This window comes from Rhineura floridana, chromosome 1, assembly GCF_030035675.1.
Source record: "Rhineura floridana isolate rRhiFlo1 chromosome 1, rRhiFlo1.hap2, whole genome shotgun sequence".
In the NCBI taxonomy this organism is placed as follows: Eukaryota; Metazoa; Chordata; class Lepidosauria; order Squamata; family Rhineuridae; genus Rhineura; species Rhineura floridana.
Genome location: NC_084480.1, coordinates 139,871,985 through 139,895,811, shown reverse-complemented (window position 1 = coordinate 139,895,811; position 23,827 = coordinate 139,871,985). Strand labels below are relative to the sequence as shown.

General features: G+C 42.8%; 2 protein-coding genes across 4 annotated transcripts in view; both read left to right on the top strand.

Moving 5' to 3' along the window:
- The window catches only part of TRABD2A (TraB domain containing 2A), a 114,417-nt gene extending 108,612 nt beyond the window's left edge, over window positions 1–5,805 (top strand). Inside the window, exon 7 of one of the 2 annotated variants that reach the window (XM_061634033.1) lies at window positions 5,287–5,805. In XM_061634033.1, coding sequence (XP_061490017.1) covers window positions 5,287–5,476 — 190 coding nt within the window. In that variant the 3' untranslated portion in view covers window positions 5,477–5,805. The remainder of the gene's footprint in view (window positions 1–5,286) is intronic. The other variant, XM_061634042.1, reaches the window with a different exon arrangement.
- A 6,252-nt stretch (window positions 5,806–12,057) lies between these two features.
- Window positions 12,058–23,827, top strand: part of DNAH6 (dynein axonemal heavy chain 6) — a 362,354-nt gene continuing 350,584 nt past the window's right edge. For both annotated transcript variants that reach the window (XM_061634018.1, XM_061634008.1), the window contains exons 1-2: window positions 12,058–12,290; window positions 14,972–15,247. In XM_061634018.1, the coding sequence (XP_061490002.1) occupies window positions 14,975–15,247 (273 nt within the window). In that variant the 5' untranslated portion in view covers window positions 12,058–12,290; window positions 14,972–14,974. The remainder of the gene's footprint in view (window positions 12,291–14,971; window positions 15,248–23,827) is intronic.

Below are 23,827 nucleotides of genomic sequence, written 5' to 3'. Positions count from 1 at the left end.
TAATAACAATTTTAAGATGGGGTTGGTGGTAGGTAATTCAAGCTGAAATCAGCTTTTCACTTCAGCCTGTGGATGGAGATGCTCACACTTCTTTGTATGAGCTGCTGCGCTCTTGATCCTTTGCTCTGCACACCTGAGCTTAGTCGGGTCTATTTTTTATTTCTCTTCAGATTTGGCTTTCCTCACTATCTGTTTTGTCATATGTGCTTTCTTTATTGTTTATATTTTCTCATTGGGGAAATCTCAAAAAGTGTGCCAAAAAGATGAGGGGAAGGGTTTTCAGAGTGTTGGAGAATTTCAAATGTTAAGGTTGTGCTGGTAGATGTAGATTAGCTCTGGGCATCTGCATGCTACATGAGTAAAGAGCTGCTACTCAGAGAGGCCTTATGGTAAAAATAACTGGACATGACAAGATACAGAGTGCTGGCTTAAGGTTTAGCAGCAGTATGGGAGTAGCACCATAACCTTTAAGAGCTGTTTTTAAAAATGGATTCTCCAAAATTCTGTTAAGAATGTGCTATAGGGATCATGCTAAATTATTAGAATAAAATTATTAGAAGAAGAGGTATAGGTCTGGAGTAGTAAACTTGTGTCTTGGATGTGCCACCTTAGACTGCACATGAGAGTGTCATGCAAAATATTCAGAGCTTGGAAGATTACTTTTAAAAAGTAATAAATTACAGTTACAGTTACATGGCCCAAAAAAGTAGTAATTACCGTTACAATTACAATTGCTCTGAAAGTAACTGATTACTTTACTTTTATTCAAAAGTAATCACTACAATTACATTTTAGTTACTTTAAAATTTTTTTGCCTACAAGGTGCTGGCCTTGGCTGCTGCACATCTAAGTAGCCTAAAACAACATTAAAAATAAGCACACACACACACAGGGTAGTAGAATAAAAAAAGTTTATCTGTAAGATTAACAGAATAGCATAACTGATTCTCACATCTCCCCACCTCACTGCCAGCAATGATGATACTCCAACACACATATAATACACTTGAAATCAAATTTTACACTTGAAATACTGCTTTTACAATACATTTCTGTTATGTCTCAAAAGAACAGGGTGCTCAAAGAGAACGTCAGACAAGGAATGTCTTTTTACGATTAGATTGCCACCAGTACTGAACAGGTGTTCTACTGCGGGACTTGAAGGCATGCCTGTGTTGTGGTGCAAAAAACAATGCAGCACTAAACACTTTCAACTAAAACACATTTTGATCAATATGGCAATCCCCTAACATCAAAGAAAAATGCAAATTTTAGTACTTTACTAGTTGCCTTTGTAATTTTTTTTGTCATAGAAATGTGGGATATAAATAATTGAACAATACAGTAATCATTCTGTATAGAAAGCTAGGCTAAAATATTTCTCCTTGCTATGCTACTGTTCCATTTAGAGAGTTTTGGGGTTTGTTTGCTTTGGCATGGAGGAACTCACGAACCCTCATCATGTGAGCCCACACCTGCAGTCTGAAGTGATACAGTACAGACACAGGCAGCCACTGCAGTGAGAACTAGGCCTGCGATCTAAACCAGGACAGCCCTGGTTCGTATGTTTGGTCTGCCTTAAAACCTGTTGGTTACCCTTGGGCAAGTCATTCCCTTTCTTGCCATGTGGTAATAATAACGAACTATTTTACTGGGTAGTTGGGGAAGTTGTAGGCTTACCATCTGTTTCTTATTTCAAGGAACAGTTCCTTGAAAAAGAACACTACACGTCAATACTAAGTTCCTAGAAATAAGGAGCAGGTGCCAAACCTAGTTGTAAAGGTTCCTTAGATAACATATGTGAAGTACTATATAAATACTAAATATTGGGGTGGAATTACAGGTAAGAGAAACCTGGGGCTGCCACTGAAAACAGTCCATGTCAGATTCTCACGCTCTGCCATGTATAGTATTAATATTGTTATTATCTTTATTTTTACCCTGCCCTTTCCCCAAAGCTGGAGCTCAGGGTGGCTTACACATAAAAACGAATACATATAATAAAAACATACAAAAACCTGCAATTAAAATTAAACTATATACGATATTAAAACGTTTAAACATACACTTAAAATGGTTAAAAACAGTTTACAGATAGTGCAATTAAGGCAGTAAAACAGTGCCGCACACCTTTTAAATGCTATCCTTAAACATCTTCTATTCCAAAGGCCTGTCGGAATAAAAAGGTCTTTACCTGCCGAGAAAGGACAGTAGGGAGGGAGCGGTTCTTCCCTCCCTCAGAAGGGAGTTCCAAAGCCTGGGGGCAGCCACCGAAAAGGCCCTATCCCATGTCCCCACCAATTGTGCATGTGAAGGTGTTGGGACTGAGAGAAGGGCCTCTCCTGAGGATCTCAGGGCCCGGGCAGGCTCATATATATGGTCTGACAAATAGCCTGGACCTAGGCCATATAGGGCTTTAAAGGTCATAACCAGCACTTTGAATTGTGCCCGGAAGCAAACTTGGAGCCAGTGGAGCTGTTATAACAGGGGGTTGTATGATCCCTGTAACCAGCCCTAGTTAACACTATGGCTGCAGCTCATTGTACCAATTGAAGCTTCCGAGCAGTCTTCAAAGGCAGCCCCACGTACAGCGCGTTACAGTAATCTCAACAGGATATAACTAAGGCATGTGTCACCGTAGCCAAATCAGGCTTCTCCAGGAATGGGCGCAGTTGGCGTACAAGTCTTAGCTGTGCAAAAGCCCTCCTGGCCACTGCAGACACCAGGACCTCCAAATTTAAGGCTGAGTCCAGGAGCACACCCAAACTGCAAACCTGTGTCTTCAGGGGGAGTGTAACCCTGTCCAGCACAGGCTGAATCCTTATTCCCTGATCTGCCTTATGACTGACCAGGAGCACCTCTGTCTTGTCTGTATTGAGCTTCAATTTATTCACCCTCATCCAATCCATCACTGATGCCAGGCACCGGTTCAGAACCAAGACAGGATCCTTGGCATTAGGTGGAAAGGAGAAATAGAGTTGGGTGTCGTCAGCATACTGATGGCACAGAACGCCAAACCCTCGGACAACCTCTCCCAGAGGTTTCATGTAGATGTTGAATAGCATGGGGGACAGAACTGAACCCTGAGGGACCCCACAGGCCAACGGCCAAGGAGTCGAACAGGAATCCCCCAGCACCACCTTCTGGGTACACCCCTACAGGAAGGAACGGAGCCACTGTAAAACATTGCCCCCAAGTCCCATCCCAGCAAGGCAGCCCAGAAGGATACCATGGTCGATGGTATCGAAAGCCGCTGAGAGGTCCAAAAGAACCAACAGGGACACACTCCCCCTGTCCAGTTCTCTGCGTAGGTCATCCACCAAGGCGACCAAAGCTGTCTCTGTCCCATAACCAGGCCTGAAACCAGACTGAAATGGATCCAGATAATCTGTTTCATCCAGGAAACTCTGGAGCTGGGAGGCCACCACATGCTCTATTACCTTGCCCAGAAATGGAATGTTGGACAATGGCCGATAATTATCCATTATAGAGGGATCCACGGAGGGCTTTTTCAGCAATGGCCTTACAACAGCCTCCTTTAGGCACATTGGAACTCTGCTTTGTTGTAGGGAGGCACTGACCACTCACCTCACCCACTCAGCCAGTCCCCCCTCTGGCACTTTTAATGAGCCAGGAGGGGCAAGGGTCTAGCAAGCATGTGGTGGCTCTCTCTTCTCCAAGGGTCCTGTCCACATCCTCAGGCTGTACGAATTGAAAAGAATCCATTATTGGACAAGCAGGAGCCAGAGTTACATCCCCTGAGACTGTATCAACTATAGCGTCCAAGTCGGAGCGAATCTGGGCGATTGTATGTGTAAAGTGCCGTGCAAATTCTTGACAGCAGGCTGTTGAGTGGTCTGTATTACCCTCTCGGGGGCCAGAATGTAAAAGACCCCTGACCACTTGAAACAGCTCCGCTGGACGGCTCCCTGCAGACGCAATGGTGGCAGAAAAGAATAATTTCTTTGCTGCCCACACTGCCACGGAGCAGACCTTCAGATAGGCTCTAGCCCGTGTTCAGCCAGACTCGCTCTGAGTCTTCCGCCAACGTTGCTCTAGTCCCCGTCTTATCTGTTTCATCACTGCCAGCTCCCTGGTAAACCAGGGAGCTGGTTTGGCTCCACTCCGTGAGAGGGAACGCTCAGGAGCAATCGTGTCCACCGCCCTGGCCATTTCCCCATTCCAGAGGTCAACCAGGGCTTCAACAGAATCGCCTGCCGAGGTGACAGGAAAATCCCCAAGAGCCATCAGGAAACCATCCGGATCCATCAGCCTCCTGGGGCAGACCATCCTAATCGGTCCCCCACCCCTGCAGAGGTCCTGAGTCACAATGAGTCTAAACCCAACCAGGTAGTGGTCTGTCCATGACAACGGAACTATAAGAAGTTCCTCCACACTAAGGTCACCATCATCCCATCCAGCACAGAAAACAAGGGCCGGAGTGTGGCCAGCAGCATGAGTGGGACCAGATAATACTTGGGACAGACCCATGGTTGTCATGGAGGCCATGAAATTCTGAGCCACTCCCAACAGAGCAGTCTCGGCATGGATGTTGAAGTCCCCCAGTACCACGAGCCAAGGGGACTCAAACACCAACCCCGAGACTACCCCGGCTAGCTCAGGAAGGGAGACTGTTGAGCAGTGGGGTGGACAGTACACCAACAGAATCTCTATTCTGTCCCGGCCACCCAACTTCAGATACACACACTCGAACCACGAAGACTGTGGGAGGGGCACCTGGTCAGGGGGATGGTATCACGATAGACTACTGCAACTCCACCTCCCCATCCCCCAGGTCTCGCCTGCTGCTGCACAGAGAAACCTGGTGGGCAAAGCTGAGAGATTAACCCCCCCAGCTTCACCCAACCAGGTCTCCGTGATACAAGCCAGGTTGGCGTGCTCGTCCAGGATCAAGTCCTGAATGCCCGTTGTTTTACCATTCACCCACCTGGCATTCACAAGCAGTATTTTCAACCTTAGTAAACCTTACCCCTTGTCTTCACCCCATAAGGCTTGTGCATTTTCCTGGCTCCGCTCCACATTATTGGCTGCTACTCATGAGGGCAGGTAAATGCATAGCATGATAACATCAAGAGCTGGGGTACCATTTGCTACACATTATAGAAGGGAAGGGGGAGAACTCAATATTGAGCTGCCTGTGTTTCCTATAATGTGTATCATGTAATTCTATCCTATAGTGCGAATGTACCCTTTGGTATGTGTCCATTTTGCTGCTGTTTTTGTGCATGACATCTGATTAAAACTCTTTTCTTTCTTGCCTTGTAGTACCACTGATCCACCTCCTCGGATTCGCATAATTAATGGATACATTACTGTAGAACCTCAGCCACGGGGACATGGGCGATCCAGTCACATCCAGACAGACACCAGCTGCTCCAATGGGCTATTTGTGTTCTTCTCTGCCTTCACATTGACGCTGATGTTGTCTCCAGTGATAATGCTGATGCTGGAGTGAACCTTCCATGTAGAACTGCGTACTTTTCTTTTAAAGGATCTGGGGGAAATGAGGAAATAACTTTTTTGAATGACAGATCATCTAAGTGGATTTTTGTGGCCTCATCCTTTTCCTGAATCTGGACCATTAACATGATTAACTGGTTTGACCAGGCCGAATACAGGAGAAGATGTTTTTAATGAAAGCCATTATTTATCCTTCTCTTGCAGAAGAATTCTTTCATGTTATCCCATGATGATTTTGGGAGAAGTATATGTAACATAGCTGTTATTTAGCTGTATGAAACTGACTTAAATACAATTTGTTTTGGGGTTTGTTTGTTGTTTCTACATCATGTCTTGTCTGATGCTAAAGAAAGGTTTGAGCATCTCAAAGTAATAGGAACTTGGGTTTGAAAATATTATTTTGACCAAAATTGAACTGTCTGGAATGAAGTGCTGTCCATCCTTTGCAGATCCACACAGTCATCTACTTCAGTGTTATTACTGCCTTTTCTCCTCTCCCCCCCCCCCGAGTCTTGGTACTTGTCACTTTTTATTGGCCCCATTCCTGTGTTTTTAACAATAGTTCCACACACACACACACACACTACTCACTCACTCACTCTTTAGGAGATTATACTTTTCACACCTGCTATTTTCATGTTAGGAAACGGTTTGTCTCATAGAATACAGGTGTGCATGGCAGCTCAAAACTTGCTCCTCGCGCCAGTACAAATTGGTTTACCACAAGACATCATCTGAACAATTTTTGAAGGCTGTCTGAAATAAATAAATGTTGTGTGCGTTCTGCCCCTTCAGAAGGGTTGCTAGATCCTAGCCTATTGCTGGTAGCTATCCCTTCAATGATTTGATATAGGGTGCAGCTGCTTCACCTCATGGTGTTTCTCTACTGGTCATCTGTCCCATTATACTTCCCACCTCTGTGGCGTGCATAAACTTAATTTTGCCTTGAAACAGGTGTGGGCAGATTTGGGTTCAGGAGACCAAGTAGATAAACGGGGTGGTGGCAAGGCTGTAGAAATCCTATAATTCAACAATGATAATAAATCCATCTTGCTCCACCTCCAGCATATATTTATGACTCAGAGTGATGGAATTGGTGGGGAGGGGAAATCATTGAACACACAGAGGCAACTGGCTACTTACTGCTGGAATCAGAATGCTGGACTAGATCAGAGGTGGGGAACCATTTTTTTTTGTTGAGCCAGATCAAAAAGTGGGCACTCTGCACAGGCCACTTTTGATAAGCGTGTGTGTGTTGGGTCTGCATAGATATCACTTGCCTGGCATCTTATAATGGCCAGGTGAATCTAAGCCCACTGGACAGCAGAAGGGCTTGCATTCAGCACTCACATTAAACAGTGCCAAATGCAAGCCTGTTGCAAAGGAACAAGCTTGCTCCTAAATGCTCTTTGGTAGTGGTGCTCGCATTTGGTGCTATTTAATTTCAGTGTCAAATGCAAGCCCTGCTGTTTTCCTCTGCATCAGGGCATGCATTTGGTGCTGTTTACATCTGGCACTGAATGCAAGCCCTGCTGGGACTGGTTCTGCTTGGGAGCTCCCAATTGCAACTCCAGAGTGGATCTAATCCCTTCCAAAAGCAGTAGGGCTTGTATTCACCACCATTTGTGAACCCTGCTGCAAAGGAACAATTGGGAGCGCATTCATATGCTTCTGATAGTTCCTTGGCAGCTGTGGCTTTTCCTGCCCTGCACCTGATGTCATAACTTCAGGTGGGCATAGCTGGCCAGAGATGGTGATATGGGCCAAATGGACTAGATCCACTTTGTCTGATCCAGCAAGGCAATTACTAAGTTCTTATCTAGTATAAGAATAATTTTGCATGGAAGGCAATTGGGGTGACCATGAGGTGACAGGGCTCTTGTACCTGTAGGAGTTCTTGTATTGAAGAGGAAATTTCATCAGATTCAGCTTTTATCATCCCTGCATGACGATTTGTCAAAGTTCCTCAGGAACTCTGTCTTGCTTTGCCTCTGGTAATCCATCTTAGAGTAACGTGCAAGTGCATTTTAATAGGAGTTATTGGTCTGCCAGAGGAAGGCAAGGGTAAACCCCCTCAAAATACCGCTTACCATGAAAACCCTATTCATAGGGTCACCATAAGAATCAACTTGAAGGCAGTACATTGCTCTGCCCTGTTACCATCCAGATGATAAACTTTACAATATAAATCTTGAATAATCCATCTGTTGTAATAAATTCTGGATTTAAGGAATTTTCAATCTGAGCCAGTTATTTATGGACCTGGATACTTTTTAAGATCCCTGTCTGGCTTACACTGACTGAGAGAGCTAGCTGTTGGCTGTGAAGTCTTCAATTCAGATCTCACCTTGGCTGTGAACTCATAACGTAGTTTTAGACAGCCCAGCTCAGCCTTAGCCATCATCATCTTGCACCCCATCTGCAATATAAAGACTATAATAATGGTCAGCCTTATAGGGCTGTTGTATGGATTATCTACATTTAGGTAGGGAACGTGTTTTAATACTTGAAATACTATATAAATGCTATTATAGTGGAAATGATACCCAGCTCTGTAAAATGTGTGTGTCAGTTGTGATGCACTCATGTGAATTCTTCACTACTCTCTTTGAATACACAAAAATATGGGGGTGTTATTGTTTCCCCTTCGTGTATTTTAAGGATGCAAAGGCAAGCAATGACTGTATATGCCCTGCACAACTGATGTGCTGCCAAGGTATTACCATTAATTTTGCAATGTTGGACTGACTCAAAACACCATAGATAAGAAGAGTAGCATAGTGTGTGACAGCTTTTGTTGCATTTTTTCCTTTTCTCAGTTTAGCCTGTAGAATGGTAAAAGACAGTACAGCAATTACAGATGGAAGCCAATCCATTCAGAGTGCTAAATTTTATTTCAGAGGCCTAGTTTGCACATTACATGGTTTAAAAACAAACTATGGTTCAATGTGAATAAGCAGCATACTGACTTGCAATGTCTGAACACAGACTTGCAGTTTGTTTCTCTCCAAATAAGTCACAAGCAGAAACCAAGGTTTGTTCTTGACTTATTGCTTATGCTTTGTTTAGCGAGAAAGAAACCATGATGCAGGGGTCAAGTGGCAAGCCAGACTCTACTTTGTTTTCTCTGGCATGACAGCAGGAGGAGAGGTGGAGAAGTGTGCAGCAATAACTTTTCAGCCATGTGTTTGTTAAGCCAGTGGCTTAATGTGATGTGCAGCCCAGTCCAGAGGCTGACCTAGTCTGATGACTTGTTCATTTGCTTCCCTGTAGAGCATAAGCACAATTACTTTCATGAGCAAGGTGCTTATGCCAGTAGAGTTGTCTGAGTTGTTACAGGCACTTTGGATCACCTGTTTATAATACGGTGACACAGAATGTGTAGCAATCACAGTGAAATCTTCACTTTTAGAAAGCTTTGGCATGTGTTTTTGAAATTTAGAAATTACAAGCTTTCTATATTGCAGACAGAATGGATGGGATTTCAAAACAATGCCAGCAACATAAACAAGCACTAACCTGAAAGAATTTTTTAAAATCCTTCTACCAATGGTATCTTGCTCTCCTTAAATTAAGCAAGATATACCACCTTGTCTTGCTGGAGATGTAAGAGGTCAAGAATGGTCAGGAGTAGATTATCTTCACATTTTTTGGAGTCGTGTAAAGATAAAAAACATCTGAAATTTGGTTTTTAATCCAGTACAAGCTATTACAGAATATATATGTGTGTGTGTGTATTAAAAAGGACTACATTTTTATGCATGATAAAACCAGAAGTGAACAGTATAGATTTACAACTATTCTCCAGTCTACTCACAGGAGTGAAGCTATGTACTGTCCAGCTTTGGAAAGAAAAAAGAGTTGCAATGTTTTGTTGGCTACAAGAGCTATGGAAAATTGTCCTAATGACTAAATTGACTTACCAGAAAACCTATCGGGGGAAAATAATCAAGAAAGATTCATAGAAAGATGGGCACTTTTTATTAACTTCTGGAATAACAAATTCAATAATAATATAACTCCATACAACTCTTTTCTATCCATGTGATTCTTTGTTTTTTCTCTTTAATAGTCTAACTCTAAATTATCTACAGTTCTAATTTCTCATCTTTCAGTTACCTAAACAGAGCAGATAAGGAGATGTAAAAGAAGAAAGCTGTAATGAAACATTCATGCTATCAGAAACCACTTACGCAGAAAATCAGTGGCTATTTCTGCACTTTTTTAAAAATAAAATTTATATTGGGCACAACTCAGACTACACTGCCCACCTGATAATGTGAAAGAATAGATCAACAAGGCCAGGCCGTTACCCAGGAATAATCTATTACAGGATGACAGAATGACATTTGTCACTTCTAGCTCCCAGCTTCAACCTCTCACATGCATCCTCAGTGATCTACAAACCATCCTGGACAATGACACTTCCCTCTCACAGGCCTCGGGTGACAGTCTAGTACTTGCTTTACACAGCCCCCTCCCAATCTAAAACAGCTGCTCACCCGCAATAACAGGGTACATGGTAGAGAGGGACCAGACCCTGCAGCAGACTTGGATGCTACCTCTGCCCCTGTGTGGCAGCACTATTAAAGGATGTAATAATGCCGTCCACAACATGAGGGGTTGATACTTTTGCTCGTCTCCTAATGTAACATATGGCATAATGTGCTAGTATTGCCCTTCTGCATAGGATAAACAAGTCAGTCTTTATGCAAAAGAATAAATGGGCACCAATCTGACATGGGAAATGGCAATATCCAAATACCAGTGAGGAGGCATTTAAATGTACCAAGACACACTGTAACTCATCTTAAAGTGGCCCTCCTCAACCAAAGGAACTACAGAGGCAACATGAAACTGCTGAATTATAATGTATTAAGCAGCTCAATTCCATCTTCTGTGGCATGAAGCCAAAGTTTCTTATCACCCTGTATGTGTTGATTCTCTTACAAATATCAGGATGGTTGTACTTTTTGCATTACATTTTCCTGTAACCTCACTGTTTGCAAGCTCTTGCCTCCCAAATCATGTACATATACAGTATCTGCTACACAGGATAACAGTTGATACATCTTGTAAAGTGGGCTGTGGTCCACTAACTTATGCCATAATCAGTTTGTTAGGCTTTAAGGTGCTACAAGACTCTTTGTTGTTCCCAATGCAACAGAGGCTATAGCTAAACTTAAGAATGTGTAACTGAAATGATCACTTATTCCTTCCCTTTAAGCTCTTTGGGACAGCAACCTATCTTACATTCTTTAACACACCATGCACACTGAGGACTGCCTCTCTCACAAATTAGGACTGTAATATTTGGTCATTGCATCAGTTAATAAACTAATCGGTTAAAACGACTTTAGAAACTTTTTTTAAAAATGCAAATGCTTAGAAAAAAGCGGAGACAAGTGCTATTTCTCTCATTAAGGGGAGAGTGCTTTAGAAGACAGAGAAGATAATGTCAGCTGTAACAAGTGTGCATAATTTTATGCTTTTCATTCTGAAGCCACATTAAGCTACCTAGATGAGAGACCTTCTGTGTACCACATTTAGGCACACCACCTTGGCTTCATGATTGATGAAAGAAAAGTGGGATATAAATGTAAGAAAATATAAAAGTGTTTTTTCCATATGAACATTTTCTTCATACTGAAATATTTTATTTGTGTGAAAATTTATGCAAGTCTAATCAATTTAAAGTCCATTGATTAGTTGACTATTTTTTCTTTAATTGTGTGAGCTTTCATGACAATGGCAACAGAATCCATTTGCGTTGGTGTGGCCAAGGTGGCCAAAGAGTGGCAAAGAAATTCAAAAAGCAGTAAGCATCCAAAGCAATCCAAACGCAGAGAGATGAAATCTCAAGATGCTGCAAAAGAAAACATGTCACCAATATAGACTGAGAACCCGGCAGTCAACACTTTACGGATCCGTGCCAAATCAAAATATGAAGGCACTTTCAGCACTAGACTTGATTTGACACTAGATGTCGCCCAAGTGATGTGAGATGGGGGGCTGGTGGGAAACAGCACGTTGCTTTTGGTTAGTAAAGTAGAGAATATAAACGCACACATGAGAGACATACACATTTAAACTTAAGCTAGGTCGAACGACGTCGTAAAATCCTCTGCGAAAAGCTAGTGTTGCGTTGTGGCTATGCCTCTGCCAAGAACTCACTAGGTACCCTTATAGAAAGGCGTCTTAGTATGGCAATAATAAGACTGGCTAGCTTGTCAGATGTGTTGTAAGCATTATAAAATAGTGTATCGGAAGCACTCTGAGAGCACGAGCGTGTATGCATAAATATTTAAAAAATTACAGTTTCCACCGGGCAAGGCGTGCGAGTTATTTTATAGTGCGGCAACTAATTCAGATGAATAATCATATGCAATGGTTGTGGGGTCGATGGTTTCCGCTGTGAAGGAGGAGTCATTACGCAATTGCATGGCTGGGGCAAAAAGCGTTCTCGTTTTCTTAAGGGAAGAGCCCTTCTCCGCCCTTTGAGCCTAGCCCTACGCTGCTTGGCTGGGCGAGAAAACAAAAGGTGGGCTTTGATTGACAGTCACGAGGGAGGCGCGGAAGCGGCCGCTTCTAGTAACCACGGAGACATGGACCGACCGCGCTTTCTTCGCGTCCCGCCCGGGGAACCATGGGATAGCGAGGTAGAGGGGCGGTTGCCAGGTAACGGGAGGACTCTCTGGAGAGCGAAGAAATTCCTGTCGCTTCCCCCCCCCTTTAATGCGAAGAAGTAGGGACGTTCCGACATCCCGGCGCCTCCCCGCGACCTTTTGAACGCATTCCTCTTTGCAAAGGTAGTTGTCTCCGCTCCTCCCTATCCCCCAACGGCGAGGGCGACCCCAGCCGCCCCAAGAAGACGCCCCTTCTTCTCCCCTTCCATGAAGAGCAGCCCCCAAGCAGCAGTCGTAAGGCCCCGGGCCATTCCCAACGCCAGAAGATGGAAGACTTTCTTTTGAGGAGGGAGAAATCAAAAGATGCGAACTGTGGGGATAGGACAGGGCTGGGGAACCCGTGGCCCTCTAGACGTTGCTGGACTCCAGCCCCCGTCATCCTTGATCATTGGCCATGCTGGGTGGGGCTGATGAGAGTTGGAGTCCAACAAGCAGCGGGAGTGCCGCAAACTCTCCATCCCGGGGATAGGGGGTCAAGACGGGGCTCTTGTACATTTAACATAGACTGAGGGCCCACCTTTAATCCCAAACTGCAGCAGGGGACCCATTTCCAGTGTGGTGTTTTGTTGTATTATGTATATGCCGGTTTTCTCTTTCCTCTCTTTAGGGTGACCAGTTAAAAGGAAAGCACAGTCCCTATATACCAATAGAGAAGTAGAGGGATTTATTGCAGGTTCAGCTTCTCATGTTTGGATAAACAACCTCACATGTACAGTACCTAAAGATCATCTTCTACATTACTATTAAAGAAAAAGGAGCCGCTCTACTAATGGTCACCCTTCTGTCTGCCTCTTCTCTTAAAAACAACAGACAACAACCCCAAAACAATAACAACCCCCAAAAGCAAACAAGGAAATAATGGTGGGGCCACAGGGGGTGCAACAACGTTGGTATAAAAGAGAGAATTTGGGCAGGTTCAGCTTTTCTCTCGCATGCATGACAAGTTATACAGTACCTGTCAAAATGTTCTCTGCATGGGAACTATATAACAATTGTACCATGTCATCCTTGGTATTATATAGTAATGATTATGTTGGCTGTATAGTCTTCAGAGTGTTCAAAATGTAGTATGTGTGGTATCTCAGTACTGTTTATGACAATAATGTGGCAATCTGGTTCAGAGATATAATAACAAACTGTGGTTGATCGTTGCATGTATGAGCCTGCGCAAGCCTCAGGTTCTTACATATGTGAGGAAGAATCTGTTGATTAGCAAGTTGCTATGGTCAACTCGACAAATGTTAGCTTGTGCAAACCACAGATTGCTGACAAGCTAGGATATCAGGCTAGAACTCTGGTTTGATACAGGAAATATTCATCTTGATTTGATATCCTGGCTTGTTACCAGTCTGTGGTTTGAACGAACCACCATTTGCCAAATGTGTACATGACAACAAATCATGGCTTGTTGCTAACCAGGAGTAAAGTGGAAGCTTTAAATTTCCTCCACTTGTGGGTGAAAGGAAACGTGCTGGCTTGTGCTAGTTCATTTGTTGTTATGTAAGCATGTGTATTTTTGTGTCAGGTTCCTTGCCTATACTGCCCCACCACTACAATAGCAATACAATACTCCATGTGTAGCTAACTTAAATCAGCATAAATAAATACCTGACAAATACTTATTTATTTATTAGAAGTATTTATAGTCTGCCCTTCACCCAAATATACAAATCTAATCCAAATATACAAATCTAAACCAAAATTAAACAGTAAAATTAAAACAGAATAAAACAAAAACCAGATGTTAAGGAAATGTGGGAGGAATAAATCTGAATTCTGTATCATTTATTTTGAAAGTAAGTTCCACTGAAATCAATGGAATTTGAAATAAACATATTTATGATATAAAAATAGCAAATACTACACTTAGATACTAAAGTATATTTTCCCTTTATAACCACATTATTTCTTTTCATAGAATAAAAATTATCAAATATTTTGCTTATCCAAGGAAAGTCCTCAACCAAATAGAGCTCTTTGGATAGTTTGCTGCTCCTTAGTCTGTTTAATATCAATTAAGTTGATGTATTTGGCATAGTAAGAGCCAATGTGGTTTAGTGGTTAGAGTGCTGGACTACAAACTGGGAGACCAGGGTTCGAATTCCCACACAGCCATGAAGCTCACTGGGTGTCCTTGGGCCAGTCACTGCCTCTCAGCCTCAGAGGAAGGCAATGGTAAACCCCCTCTGAATACCGCTTACCATGAAAACCCTATTCATAGGGTTGCTGTAAGTTGGGATTGAATTGAAGGCAGTCCATTTGTCCTAGTACAGTTTTATGGGAGCTAATTTTTCTGTGATCTTTTTGGTATTGGATTGTGCAAAGTATTTTGAAAAATGGAGATAGACTGCCTTCAGGTTGATCCCGACTTACGGCGACCCTATGAATAGGGTTTTCATGGTAAGCGGTATTCGGGGAGGGGTTACCATTGCCTCCCTCTGAGGCTAGTCCTCCCCAGCTGGCTAGGGCCTGCTCAGCTTGCCACAGCTGCACAAGCCAGCCCCTTCCTTGTCCGCAACTGCCAGCTGGGGGGCAACTGGGCTCCTTGAAACTATGCAGCTTGCCCATGGCTGCACAGGTGGCAGGGCACGTAACCCCTGAGCCACTCACTGTGGGGGTGATCTTTTGGTGGCCCTTGACACCCAGGAGACATGAGCGGGGATTTGAACTCACAGGCTCTGGACTCTCAGCCAGGCTGTCCTCCCACTGTGCTATACCAGCTGTGCAAAGTATTTTATGGTAGGTTAAAATGCATTAGTAGTTTTATTAAATTAAAGTTCAAAAGTGATGTGTATCATTTTCAGGGAATGATGCCTAAAAGGGTGTCATTGCCATCTATTCAGTCTACTCCACAACCATCAGATACTGCGACTGGCAGAAGTGAGCAAGCTAGTTCAAGTGAAGAACGCTCATCTTCATCTGGGAAAAATTCTGTTTCAAGAAATGAATTAAAAAAGAGACTGGTTAGTGCAGCTCCAAAACAGATGGCAGCAAATACTGAAGCTCTGAAATTTGAACATAGTACAAAATCACAAGAAAGAACCAGAAAGCGACAGCAGCCCATAAAACTGGAGCCTTTGGTAGGTTGATTTTAAACTACTCCATAAAACTGTATTTTATTTAATATTTTTTCTCATCTCCATAAAGTTCACTGGAAGCCTCGTCTCTAACTGTTCAGCTGCACTTTTTCCACAGTGATTTATATGTAATTCCATTAATCGGCAGTGTTTACACATGCATAGCTGTTACAGGATTTCAGCTTTATATTTAATTGTGAATTGTTTTTGAGATGTGAAGCTGTAAAGATAAAATCACACAACACTATCAGTTGTTAAATCAGAAAGTGGTGGGCTTGAGGGATATAGTTCTGTTATGAACATTGCACTGATCCTTTCCCCTCTCCTAATCAAATTCATTTCAAGACTTCCTGATTTAGGGACTAATCCAGACCTCTGATCCACTGTGCTGGAGTCTGTGTGTGTGTGCAGATGGAGCTAAGCAGAGGTCTTCTTCTCTCCAGGCCAGAACACTGTGCTGGCCTCCACATACAGAGTGATGCTAGTTTCTCTCTCTTGATGTGGAGCTGTATGCTCTGCTCACAAACGTTTGGGGAGGCAGAAGTACTGCTACTGAACGTCCTGACTGTGGCAGCCCACAGAAAGCCCCCAAACAGGTCATTCTGGGGGTAAGGAGGGAAAGGTACAAGCTACCCTGAGCTTCGCTGAATCTAGAGCTGGCCCCACTGTTACCACTTGATGGCACTGAATCTGATTGTTATACCAGCTTTACAATGGCATAGCCTGAAGCAGGTTTTGCCTGTCTCCCTGCCTTCTGCCCTGGTCAGTGCAGGTAACAGAATTAATTAATTAAATCCATTTATAAACCACTTAATATTTTTAAAATCTCTAAATGGTATACAATATACAGACAAACCGTATCATTAAAATGCAACCAATAAAACAGCAGCATAAAACATATAAAAACACATAAAACAGGAATGGAGAGGATTCAGATACATAAACACATAAAACAAGATCTGATCTTAGGGGTCAGGGAAAGCCTGGGCAAAAAGATCAGTCTTTACAGGATGTCTGTAGCAACTCAAGGTTGCTGCTTCACATATGGCAGAGGGAAGGACATTCTGTAACATAATGGCAACAGCAGAAAATGCCCATTTTTGGGTCATAGTTCTATGATATTCTGTAGAGGGCAGTGCTATGAATATAATTTTCCCAAATGATCTACAGGTCTATACAGGGGCAGGGGTCTTTCAGGTAACCTGGTCCTGAGTTGTTCAGAACTTTATATGTTAACAAGAAGACATTGAACATGGCCTGGTAAAGTATTGGCAGCCACAGGTATAATATTTATTTATTTATTTATTTGATTTATATCCCGCCATTTCTCCCAGTAGAGCCCAGGGCGGCAAACAAAAGCACTAAAAACACTTTAAAACATCATAAAAGCAGACTTTAAAATATTTTAAAACACAACAACCATTAAAAACATATTAAAACAAAATATCTTTAAAAATATATTTTTAAAAAACTTTAAAAGCATTCTAAATAAGGTTTAAAAATATATTAAAAAACAATTCCAACATGGATACAGTCTGGGATAAGGTCTCTATTTAAAAGGCATGTTGAAAGAGTAGGTACAAAAAAGATTACAGAGATGGCACCTGTCTAATATTTAAGGGGAGGGAATTCCAAAGGGTTGGTGCCACTACACTAAAGGTCCATTTCCTATGTTGTGTGGAGCGGACCTCCTGATATAAGATGGTATCTGCAGGAGGTCCTCACCTGCAGTGCGCATTGATGGTCTTTCAGGTATCCTGGTTCCAAGCTGTATAGGGCTTTGTACACAAAAACTAGAACCTTGAACTTAGCCCAGTAGCTAATAGGTAGCCAGTGCAATTCTTTCAGTATTGGAGTGACATGCTGGCGATAAGCTGCTCCAGTGAGCAGTCTTTCTGCCTCATTTTGCACCAGCTGCAACTTCCGGACCAACCTCAAGTGTAGCCCTGCATAGAGCACATTACAGTAATCCTACCTGGAGGTTACCTGTGCATGGACAACAGTGGTCAGGCTATCCCTGTCCAGAAACAGCTGCAGCTGTCTTACCATCCGAAGTTGGTGAAAGGCACTCCCAGCCACGGAGGTCAGCTGGGCCTCTAGTGACAAAGATGGATCCAGGAGCACCCCCAGACTACATACCTGCTCTTTCAGAGGGAGTATGACCTCATCCAAAGCAGGCAACTGACCAATTATCTGTACTCAGGAACTACCAATTCAGAGCGTCACAGTCTTGCTAGGATTGAGAGTCAGTTTATTGGCCCTCAAAAAGCCCACCTTGAGTTCAGGCAGCGGTGCAGGGCTTGCATGGCTTCTCCTAATTCAGATGTTACAGAGAAATAGAGCTGGGTATCATCAGCGTACTGCTGACACCTAGTCCCAAATCTCCTGATGAGCACTCCGAAGGGCTTCATATAGTTGTTAAATAGCATGGGGGATCCTGTGGCACCCCACAGCACTACTGCCAGGGGCCTGAAATACAATCATCCACTGCTATTCTCAGAAAATAACCCTGGAGATAGGATTGGAACCACTTTAAAACAGTGCCTCCAATACCCATCTCAGGAAGTCAACCTAGAAGGATACCATGGTCAATGGTATCAAAAGCTGCTGAGAGATCAAGTAAGAATAACAGGGTTGTACTCCTGCTGTCCTTCTCCCGAGAAAGGTCATCCATCAGGGTGACCAAGGCCGATTTAGTCCCATAACCAGGCCTGAACCCAGACTGGAATGGGTCAAGATAATCTGTTTCATCCAAGAGTACTTGCAATTACTGCACTACAACCCTGTCAATCACCTTCCCTATTTGCGACCAGGCGGTAGTTGTCACAAACCAATGGGTCCAGGGTGAGCTTTTTCAGGAGCAGTCTAATCACCACCTCTTTCAGGGCAGCTGGAACCACTCCCTCCCGCAATGATGCGTTGATCACACCCTGGATCCACTTGGTCAACCCCCTTGGCAAGCTTTAATAAGCCAAAGAAGGGCAAGGGTCGAGAGGACACTTTGCTGGCCTTATTGTCACAAGCACCTTGTCCACGTCATCATCAGTATGTGTGCATCCAGGTGCTCCACTCAACAACCTGGCTGCAACGTTCTTTGCCAGCTGCAGCTTTAGGACCAGTCCCCCAAAAAGCCCCAAGTAGAGTGATGGAGAATTTTTCTCCTATGGGATCTTTGCTGGGGGTCCTTTAAGAAATTTGAGGACACAGGCTTGAATCAAAAAGGTAGGCCTTTATTCGTTACAAGCATATGCAGGGTCAGCCTCCCAGAAAATCTGGACTGAGGCACAGTCTGCACAGATCTTTTATACAGTACTGAATACACGTGTGACATTAGTTTACCAATCCCATAAGTTCCTGCCCACATAACATCACAGTTCTTCCCTCCTGCAATCGTTCCAAACCAGTCAGAAAGCATTAGGTAATTCTACTCCTGATTCCAACATTCTGTCCATCTTGTTAATATCACCATTGTTCTGCTGTCCCTCAAGACTAATGCTCTTTTAGGCCAGTTGAAACAGTTACTATTGTGAATGTGCTTTCAAGCATACTTGGTACATCCATTGTTTCATTGTTTCTGATTAGCCATGCTGACCCGGTACACCTCCTTGGGTTTTGCCTCAACTCAGGATGGCTGAATTTTCCTGAGCTCCACAGTATCTTAATAGGGTTTCTTAATTCTTGTATTTTCTTAAAAATTCCATCTCTAACTGCAAAATACTTAACTGTAGAGGAAAGGTTATAATTAAGGAGCTGTACTGTGCTGGAAGTTCACTTAGTTAAGAAATACACTGGGCAATTCTAAAACCAGCTCCTATCTCTCAGCCTCAGAGAAAATAGAAAAGAGAAGCCACCTCAGACTACTTTTTCACCATGAAAAACACACTTATAAAGTTGTAGTATAATATAACACACTGGGTTATTTTAAAATCATTATAAAATCACACCATTTATCTCATTAAATCCTTTGATTATGTTGTAAAGCTTTTTCCCCTAGATGGCATTACCCAAGAATCACATATAAGTGATTTCTACCTATTCAAATCAATCACAGCCTTTTCCAGGTTAAATGCCCTTTTGATTCTAAAGAATATGCTAATTAATAATTATCAGTCATGCACCGGCTGAGTTTTTTGGCAAGGAAACATAACATCACTGTGACCGTTGCCTGTCAGCAACAGGTTTTGCTTACAGGTCTGATTGAAGCCTATGGACTTTTTTAGGGTTCTCTGTGAGCCTGGATCTCAGGGTCTTAACAGGCCTCCTTATGATTATAAAGCATATACCTTCTTAATATCTATGATTATATATGTGTGGATATACTAAATTCCCCATTATAGAGCGCATTACAGTACTTCAAGGGCTTTAACAGCTGGTTAACACTTTGAATTGAACCCAGAAACAAATTGGCATCTAGTGAAGCTGAAATAGAACCAGTATAATATGATCTGTTCTGCCAAAAGCATTCTGGATTAGCTGAAGTTTTCAGACTTTCTTCCAAGGGCAGCCCATGTAGAGTGCAGTACAGTAATCTAACCTAGAGATTATGATAGCATGAATGACTGTGGCCAGGTCTGATTTCCCTGGGTAAGGATGCAGTTGGCAAATCAGAGAGTTGTTAAAGGCACTCCTGCTTGGCTGCTGGTGTAACCTGCAACATCCAAAAGCAACAGGAGATTCAAGAGGACTCTCAAGCTATTTCTTTAGAGGAGTGCAACCCCCATCCAAAACAGGATGAACCCCTTCTCCAGTTATCAGAAACGGCCAACCCCAGAGTTTGCTCAGATAGCAAAAATGTCAGGAATCTTTCAGAGTGCCCCAACTCTCATGGCACCTTTAAACAAAAGTATGAATAAATGAAATTTTGCTCCAAAAGAGTAATGCAGTAATGCACAATATTCATAGAGTGTTTATTTTACAGACTAGTTCCACCACTTTCAAGCACATATTAATATACCACTGGCTTATGTTTTGGATTGTATTAATCCCATTTGTATCCTTGTATTAATCCCATTGTATTAATTCCATTTGTATCTTCTTGGAAGATGATCAGGGAGATGTACACAGAGCCATCCCGTTTTATATTGACCACAACATTGTGGGGTAGGGTAGGCTGAGATATAGGAATTTGTCCATAGCTACCCAGGGAGCAGAAACTTTAATCCAAGTCTTCCAGGCCTCAGTTCTCTAACTCTGTCCACTATACAGGTTCATTAAACTAATCATCTGCTCTTATGTCACTGACTGCTAATGGTACAGCTAATATGAGCAAGGAATCAGGAAGGCAGAGAACTTTTAAGCTACACTGTCTATATTCCTCTTAAAGTGTATCTTCTCCAGAGAATCAAATACTATATAATTTCCAGGTTCTGGTTCTAATTCTTCTAGAAGAAACATTGGGGAAGCTTACCAAAACTGCAAATATTTATTTTATTTATTTATTTAGTTGCATTTCTAAACCGCCCTATAGCTGACAGCTCCCAGGGCGGTGTACAACACGATAAAACCACAATATTTAAAATACAGCAAGTGTGTATTGCGCAAACAATATAAAACATATATAAACAAAGTAAAAGAAAAATAAAAAATAAAATTAAGTAATATTAAAAAGCTAAAAATACATTAAAATGCCTGGGTGAAGATAAATAATTGTTTAGAGTTGCTATCTCTCTGATAAATAGGGGAAAAGGAGGCAAATTATTTTAACTGTTCTTATGATGACAGGAGGTGTGAACATTGGAGGGAGAAATATCAATAATTTAAGATATGTAGACGATACCATACTCTTAGCAGAAACCAGTAATGATTCGAAGTGAATACTGATGAAAGTTATTGTTGTTGTTGTTATTAAATTTTATTTATACCCCGCTTTTCGGCCAAAGGCCCTCAAGGCGGCTTACAAAGAAAAATAAACACAGGTATAAAAGTACAATATAAAAATACAATAAAAATACAATAAAAGCAATACAATGTACAAGAATTAAATTTAATAACAAATACAATTAAATAACAAATAACATTATCATTATCGGCACCGCCAAGAAAGAGGAGGTGATGTTAAGAACATAAGAACATAAGAAGAGCCTGCTGGATCAGGCCAGTGGCCCATCTAGTCCAGTATCCTGTTCTCACAGTGGCCAACCAGGTGCCTGGGGGAAGCCCACAAGCAGGACCCGAGTGCAAGAACACTCTCCCCTCCTGAGGCTTCCGGCAACTGGTTTTCAGAAGCATGCTGCCTCTGACTAGGGTGGCACAGCACAGCCATCACGGCTAGTAGCCATTGATAGCCCTGTCCTCCATGAATTTGTCTAATCTTCTTTTAAAGCCGTCCAAGCTGGTGGCCATTACTGCATCTTGTGGGAGCAAATTCCATAGTTTAACTATGCGCTGAGTAAAGAAGTACTTCCTTTTGTCTGTCCTGAATCTTCCAACATTCAGCTTCTTTGAATGTCCACGAGTTCTAGTATTATGAGAGAGGGAGAAGAACTTTTCTCTATCCACTTTCTCAATGCCATGCATAATTTTATACACTTCTATCATGTCTCCTCTGACCAGCCTTTTCTCTAAACTAAAAAGCCCCAAATGCTGCAACCTTTCCTCGTAAGGGAGTCGCTCCATCCCCTTGATCATTCTGGTTGCCCTCTTCTGAACCTTTTCCAACTCTAGAATATCCTTTTTGAGATGAGGCGACCAGAACTGTACACAGTATTCCAAATGCGGCCGCACCATAGATTTATACAACGGCATTATGATATCGGCTGTTTTATTTTCAATACCTTTCCTAATTATCGCTAGCATGGAATTTGCCTTTTTCACAGCTGCCGCACACTGGGTCGACATTTTCATCATGCTGTCCACTACAACCCCGAGGTCTCTCTCCTGGTTGGTCACCGCCAGTTCAGACCCCATGAGCGTATATGTGAAATTCAGATTTTTTGCTCCAATATGCATAATTTTACACTTGTTTATATTGAATTGCATTTGCCATTTTTCCGCCCATTCACTCAGTTTGGAGAGGTCTTTTTGGAGCTCTTCACAATCCCTTTTTGTTTTAACAACCCTGAACAATTTAGTGTCGTCAGCAAACTTGGCCACTTCACTGCTCACTCCTAATTCTAGGTCATTAATGAACAAGTTGAAAAGTACAGGTCCCAATACCGATCCTTGAGGGACTCCACTTTCTACAGCCCTCTTGGGAGAACTGTCCGTTTATTCCTACTCTCTGCTTTCTGCTTCTTAACCAATTCCTTATCCACAAGAGGACCTCTCCTCTTATTCCATGACTGCTAAGCTTCCTCAGAAGTCTTTGGTGAGGTACCTTGTCAAACGCTTTTTGAAAGTCTAAGTACACTATGTCCACTGGATCACCTCTATCTATATGCTTGTTGACACTCTCAAAGAATTCTAATAGGTTACTGAGACAGGACTTTCCCTTGCAGAAGCCATGCTGGCTCTGCTTCAACAAGGCTTGTTCTTCTATGTGCTTAGTTAATCTAGCTTTAATAATACTTTCTACCAGTTTTCCAGGGACAGAAGTTAAGCTAACTGGCCTGTAATTTCCGGGATCCCCTCTGGATCCCTTTTTGAAGATTGGCGTTACATTTGCCACTTTCCAGTCCTCAGGCACAGAGGAGGACCCGAGGGACAAGTTACATATTTTAGTTAGCAGATGTTAGTGGCGGTGGCAGCTCCCAAGAGGCAGAAGGGTGACAGGCATTTGTTACAGCGAAGCTGTTTGCTGTTTCAACATAGTCTTTCTCTCCATGTCCTCGGTCTCGCTCAGCTGCTGCTCCCTGGGCTTCTGCTGGTGGTGGTGGTGATGGTTTATGATAGGGGGTGGCTGCGGCAGCTCAAGCTCAGACCTGGGTCTTGCTTGGAGCAGGAGGAGGAGAAGGATGTGATGGCAGTGTCGGCTGTTGTTGAGCAGGAGGCCCTGCGCTGGGAGGCCCCGCGCAAGAGGTCCTGCGCCAGGCTGTTGTTGGGCAGGAGGCACCAGGCACTTCCCCCTCTGCAGCTAGTTCTTCGTGTCCATTTTGCCAATGCCTCCTTGTTGCCTGCTTGCCCTCCAGCTCTTTTCTCCCTCCACTCTTGTCAATTTTTAAACAGTTGTTTTCTCCACCCCATCTTGCTCTCCATCTCCTCCCTCCTTGCTTCCTAAGCACACATCCTAAGTTAAAGAGGAAAGCACAAAAGCAGGACTACAGCTGAACGTCAAGAAGACTAAAGTAATGACAACAGAAGATTTATGTAATTTTAAAGTTGACAACGACGACATTGAACTTGTTGTGGACTATCAATACCTTGGCACAGTCATTAACCAAAATGGAGACAATAGTCAAGAAATCAGAAGAAGGCTAGGACTGGGTAGGGCAGCTGGGAGAGAACTAGAAAAGGTCCTCAAATGCAAAGATGTATCACTGAACACTAAAGTCGGGATCATTCAGACCATGGTATTCCCGATCTCTATGTATGGATGTGAAAGTTAGACAGTGAAAAAAGCAGATAAGAGAAAAATCAACTCATTTGAAATGTGGTGTTGGAGGAGAGGTTTGCGCATACCATATCTTTTTCTGAACCGGGAGAGGC